General features: G+C 37.8%; 1 protein-coding gene across 1 annotated transcript; it reads left to right on the forward strand.

The window, feature by feature from the left end:
• Positions 1-3,676: 3,676 nt before the first annotated feature.
• Positions 3,677-4,087, forward strand: LOC131054930 (uncharacterized). Its single transcript, XM_057989533.2, has one exon. It carries the CDS (start codon positions 3,677-3,679, stop codon positions 4,085-4,087), a length of 411 nt encoding a protein of 136 aa, XP_057845516.1.
• The last annotated feature ends 2,352 nt before the right edge of the window (positions 4,088-6,439 follow it).

Raw genomic sequence — 6,439 nt, forward strand, 5'->3', positions numbered from 1 at the left:
CCAAAAGAGTTGGATAAACTGGTCAAATACGTTAAAGGGGATTCCTTTTCAAAGTCTCAAGTACATGGATGTATGGAAAATAGTGATTTAGCTACAGCAGAAGGCTCTTCATCTATCCCCTACTCATTAGCTAATCTGGCAAATCCCTATGCTTTTCATGATACAAGGTCTGGGCATGAGGTTGAGATTCTGAAACCTAAACCTTTCTATATTTCCCTTCTCCTAAATGGCCAAAAGTTAAGTAATCGCATAATTGACTTAGGGGCTTCAGACAATATAATGCCTTCTCCTGTGGCTAAATATTTAGGTTTAACCCTTACTAAAACATTTGGCAGATGCTTTTCAATGGATGGAAAATAGGTTCCTCTTATTGGTTAGGTAAAGGATGTCTAGGTAGTGCTGGCAGCGTGCCCAAACAAAAGAGTAAGATTAACTGTACTAGTTGCCAATATTCTGGTGAGTTACGGAATGCTTCTGAGTAGGATATTTTGCAAGGATCTTGGAGGCAAAATCAAAATGGACTGGTCTGAAGCCGTTATTCCCCTTGGAAACTAGAAAATCAAGCTTGAACTTGAACCCAAGAATAAGTATACTGTATTTCCCTCAGATAACTTGAAAGCCCAGATTCTATTTCAAGAGTGTGAGTTTGGAAACTATCTTGTCCTTGCACTTGGTGAAAATAAAATGAATGAGGTAGTTGATGAACTTGATGGACTATGGTAGATGGAGTTTGATGGAAGCTCCGCTAACTCCGGTTCTGGAGCAGGGGTGGTTTTGCTATCACCAACTGGTAATATTTTCCCCTTTTCCTTCAAGTTGGATTTTAAGAACACTAATAATACTGCTAAATATGAGGCACTATTATTGGGAATAAGTGAGGTTAAATGTAAAGGAATTAATTTGCTTAAAGTCAAACATGATGCAAAGTTAATAGTTAGGCAGGTGAGGAATGTCTATACGGTTAAGAATGATAGGTTGAGGCATTACAAGAATAGAGTTTGGGATGAGTTAGAATTGTTTGATGCCTTCTCGATTGAAGTAATTTCGAGGGAACAAAATAGTAGGGTAGATTCATTGGTCGTATCTGCCTCACTTTTATTATCACATCTGGATTTTAAAGATAACTCATATAGGATTGAAATGATCTATAGGCCCAGTGTTCCTAATAATGTAGATCATTGGTAGGTTTTTGATGAAGATGCACAGATCAAAGATTTCCTAGAATGTGCTCAATCATTTTCTCAGTCATATTTTGAAGGCTCTGAGAATGTTTGCAAAGAGTTCAGTCCAGACCCAGAGGCAGATCCTACAAATAGCTTTATTCAGCTTAAAGGTAACAAAATTCCAAAGGGGTTAGTGACACTAGAGAGATTTTTCACCAGAGATGACACATTCGTAGGTAACAAAGTTCCCAAGGATGACGGGAAAGGAAATTGTGAGAAAATAAATTTGGGAGATGAAGCTAATCCAAAAGAAGTGACAATTGACAGGTGTTGTTCTATGGAGGAAAAGAGAGCACTTGGTACACTACTTAAGGAGTACATTGATGTTTTTTCTTGGTCTTATGATGATCTGAAGGAGTTTAGAAATGGACATTTTCCACATCAGATCCCGCTGAAGCCAGGCATCTCTCCTTTTAGGCAAAAATTGAGGAACTTTAATCCCATCATGGCGGATGCAATTTCTAAAGAAGTTGAGAAAATGCTTAAGGCCCGAATCATATATCCAATCCACCATTCCACTTGGGTAGCTAACATTGTGCCCAAAAAAAAGAAAAATGGGGAGATTCGTATCTGTGTTGATTTTCAAAATTTGAATCAAGCAAGCCTGAAGGACAACTACGCCTTACCAAATATGGATCACATTTTATAGACAGTGTCTGGGTTGGAGATGATGTCGATGTTGGATGGTTTTTCTGGTTATAACCAGATATTTGTAGCAGAACATGAGTAGCACAAGACAACGTTCATTACTCCATGGGGAACATTCGCATACAACCGCGTGCCTTTTGGTTTAATAAATGCCGGAGCCACTTTTCAAAGGGCTATGGATTCCTCTTTCAAGAATTTTTGAGATAGAATAATTGTAGTTTATCTGGATGACCTCATGGTGTTTTAAAAAAAAAAGATAGATCATTTCCGAGATTTGAGTGTAGTATTACAGCGTTGTCGTGAGCACGAGATTTCTCTGAATCCTAAGAAATCAATTTTTTGCATCACGGAGGGCAAATTGTTAGGACATATTGTCTCTAAAGAGGGAGTCAAGATTGATCCTGAGAGGGTTAATACAATTCAATGTCTCAATTTACCCTCTAGTCGAACTGGAGTAAGATCGTTCTTTGGTCAAGTGATTTTCTTGAGGAGATTTGTTCCAGAATTTGCTGAGACCACAAAACACATTGTTGTCTTGCTAAGTGAGAAACATCCTTTCAAGTGGCCTGAAGAGGCCAAAAATGCTTTTGAGAAAATTAAAGGATCAGTTGCAAATGCGCCCACTCTTGTTAATCCAGATTTCACGAAGGACTTCATTCTGTATTGTTATGCATCAAACCATACTATGTCTAGGATTCTGTTGTAGCTGGATGAACATGGGGCTGAAATGCCTATAGTGTTCATGAGTACTCCGCTCAAGAAGCATGAACTCAAATATTCACCTATGGAGAAGCATGCATATGCTATTGTAAAAGCTGTGAAATAATTTCGATACTATATCCTACATTCTCACTCTTTAGTTTTTGTTCTAGATTCAGCGGTGAAAAGCATTTTGACTCAGCATGAGGTTGGACTAAATAAGAGAGCAACATGGGTGATGAAAATCTAGGAGTATGACTTAGATATTCACCCTATGAAGATAATTAAAGGGCAGGGCTTATGCAGGTTGATAGCAGAAAATGAGGTGGAAACTGAAGCGGAGTTACCATTAACTCTTTTTGTCAGATTGCAGGATACTTGGTTCTCTGATGTGGCCTACTATTTAACTTATGGTAGTTGCCCAAATCATCTATTGGCTAAAGAACAAAGGAATTTAAAATTAAAAGTTGCAAAGTATGTAATTTGGCAGGATGTTCTATACAAAAAGGGTTTAGATGGAACATACCTAAGGTGTGTAGATAAACCTCAATAGAAAAAGCTCCTGGAAGCTTGTCATGGAGAGGTTTGTGGTGGACACTTCTCATCATCTATTACTTCTTTCAAAATTCTAAGAAATTGTTTTTATTAGCCCAGTATGTTTTGGGATGCCTATATTCATGTAAAAGAATGCGAAAAATGTCAATTTTTTTCTGGAAAGCCACATTTAGCAGCATTGCCTCTAAGGCCTGTAGTGATGGATGAACCTTTCAAATAGTGGGGCATTGATTTCATAGGCCCAATAAAACCTCATTCCAGTGCAAGTCACATGTATATTTTGACAGCAATTGACTACTTTACTAAGTGGCTAGAGGCCATTCCCACCAAAAAGGCTAAGTCAGAGATTATGTGTAGTTTTCTCATGGATTACATCCTAGTTCTTTTTTAGGAACCCCAAAAAAATTGTGATAGATAGTGTGTCATATTTCTCCTCCAAAGAGTTGATCATGTTTTGCTATGATCATCAGATTTCCCTCTCACATTCTTCTAATTATTTTCCACAGGGCAATGGTTTGGCCGAATCTAGCAACAAGAATTTGATAGTCATCATGAAGAAGCTAGTTGATGAGAGTGCTAGGAATTGGCATAAGAAGTTATATGAGGCTTTATGGGTGGACAGAACCACACCCAAGAGGGCTATTGGAATGGCACCTTTTGAATTTGTGTATGGCGTAGGAGCAAAACTTTCTTTGCCGCTGGAGTTATCAGCAACCGAGCTACAAACAGTAGTGGAAGATTCTTTTTTTCAAAATGCTTTGGAGAAAAGAATCATTTATCTGACAAAGTTAGAAGCAGAGAAAGAATTGCTGGTGGATAGGAGTTCAAAACATCAGAGCCAAGTAAAGAGGATTTTTGATATGCAAGCTCGACCAAGAGGTTTCCTAGTAGGAGATGAGGTGCTACTATGGGACAAAAGGAGAGAGTCCAAAGATGCTCATGACAAGTTTGATTCATTGTGAAAAGGTCCTTTTAGAATTTGTGAAGTAGTAGGACAAAATGCATTCAGACTTAGCTATGCTGACAAAACAATCATGCCTTATACCTACAATGGGAAAGATCTCAATCTCTATAAATTTTAAATCCAGTGTCTGAGTCACTTGTACATAGTAATCTAGGTTTTTATTGGTTGTTCCCTTAACCCTTTCCCCTTTGTTTTATGTTTTACAAAACCAGAGTCTGTGAGTTCTTTGCATTTTCCTTTGAAAAATACAATCCCCAGTCAGGGCCAATGTTACCATGTCATTTATTCTTCATGGCGAGAGTGGGTCATCTTTCCCTTTTTTTTTTTTTTTCTGTTGGAGTCCTAGTTCATACCATATTACCTTGGTTCAAGTCCTTAATGTAGCCTCAAATCCTTTCTCTAGTCATTTAAGTCAAGTTCAGACAATTCATTGTACTCCTTGAACATGTCGAACCGTTCTGAACTGGGTTCAAGATGTTCATTTAGGTTCAATAGGTTCCAAAGTGTTCAGAAAAGGTTCTTCATACTAACATTTTCTCTAAGTTTTTGCAGCAGCTCTTTAATAAAGTTTTTCTTGATCGGTGATATAACATTTGTGTTGAGCTTGTTGAACTGAGTTCAAAGGGTTCAAATATGTTCAACGTGTTCAACACGGCAAAGTGGTCAATAGTTTGACGTGGCGTACATCTTGAACTACTTGAACACTCAAGAAGTTGGTTCAAGATGTTCATAAGGGTTCAATGTTGGTGGGTCCTGTGGTTTCTAATGTTTTGAGAAGTGCATTTATTGCTAAATACGGAGAGGCAGAACCATATTGTAAAGTGATGTCATTCTTTGGCTTTTTTGAAGTAAGTGAATGTTTCGAGAACTTGCAGTTTCTTAAAGTATGCCGCCATGCATTCAATGCATGTGTACGGGGGTCTAATCTACTAATTTGCCACATTCAGAATGAAATTGTGAAATCATTGCATTTAATGAGTCTGTATTATTACCTTTCTCTATAAGGTATGAAAATCATTTGTGTTCTACATTTGCTACTTGCTGCTAGATTTTTGTTTATATTATCCTTGGATTAGGAGTCTTTCTTGCTGCTAGCCATTGTCTGATTATACAGCTGTGAAGGTGAGTCTTTCCTTATTTTCTCTAGTGTTTTCCCTTGCATTTTCTCTCATATAGAAGGTTTCATTGCAATCAAATTTAGGTTTCTTATTTTGAAATAATGAAGTCTACCCTACACTTGTTTGGAAATGTCTTTAGCTTGGCGTCCATAGAAGCCATAATTAGTGATACTGACCTGAAGGGTGAGAACCTTGAAGATTTGAAAGAAAGAGTGTTCAAGCATGTTGATAAGTCTTTTTGTATAGAGATTTTGAGTAGTGGACTTTTAGAAGCCACCACCTTTCCTCCACTAATTCCTTGTCCAGAGCTGGTTTGGGAGTGTATTGCCAGATGTGATCCTGTATTCGAAACTATTAAAAGTGATAATGGCAAAACCCTTCTTGCCATTAACCACAAGGTGATTACTTTAGTGTTCAAGATACTAGATTATCAATTTTCTAATTTCTCCCCTGCTCAGTCAATGAGTGAGTTCAATGCAGATAGAGTCAGACACAGGAATAATGTGGCAAAGTTCTGGTTGAAGGTCCCTCAGAGAGGTGGTTCTAGACTACCTAAAAATCCTAACAAGAACCACATGTTGCCACATATCCACGATGTAATGCTTCTGTTTCATTGAGCCAGAGTTTCTATCAAACCTTATAGCTTTGATGATTGGATATATTGCTATGTGCAATTAGTTCTGGAAGGAAAACAATATTTGGATTGGGTGGAGTTAAATGCTGATTCAATGAGAGAGCAGTTGAGTCTAGCCAAACAATTTCAACAAAACTTCTTCATGTCCTTCTATCTTTTGTATTGTCTAGCTTGTGTTAAGGAGTTAATGGGTATACGCAAGCAGCCCATTAAGGAAGATGTTCCGATGTATGAGTTTTATCCAATGCTGTAAAGAGACAATGCCCTACAAGATTTCAGAAGGCTACACAATGCATTTCTTGGTGATATGTGTCATGAACTGAAGGGTACAAAAGCCAAGCAGATTTCAGATGATGCACAATCCTTGATTAAGAAGTTTGGAAGCTTTTACATCCAGTTCCCACGCTTTTTTTATATATGAGTAGGAGGCTTTGAAGAGGAACCCTTCAAGCTTCCGCATTTCTGTTTTGATTGTTTTGTCCTAGTAGAAGTATGCAGACAACTGACTTTTGTGGTCAAGAAGGCACAACCTAAGGACAAATGGGAAGGTCATTTTCCAATACAATTGGGAGTGTTATCCTGTAATTCAATGTCTAAT

This window comes from Cryptomeria japonica, chromosome 5 (assembly GCF_030272615.1).
Source record: "Cryptomeria japonica chromosome 5, Sugi_1.0, whole genome shotgun sequence".
NCBI classification, from domain to species: domain Eukaryota; kingdom Viridiplantae; phylum Streptophyta; class Pinopsida; order Cupressales; family Cupressaceae; genus Cryptomeria; species Cryptomeria japonica.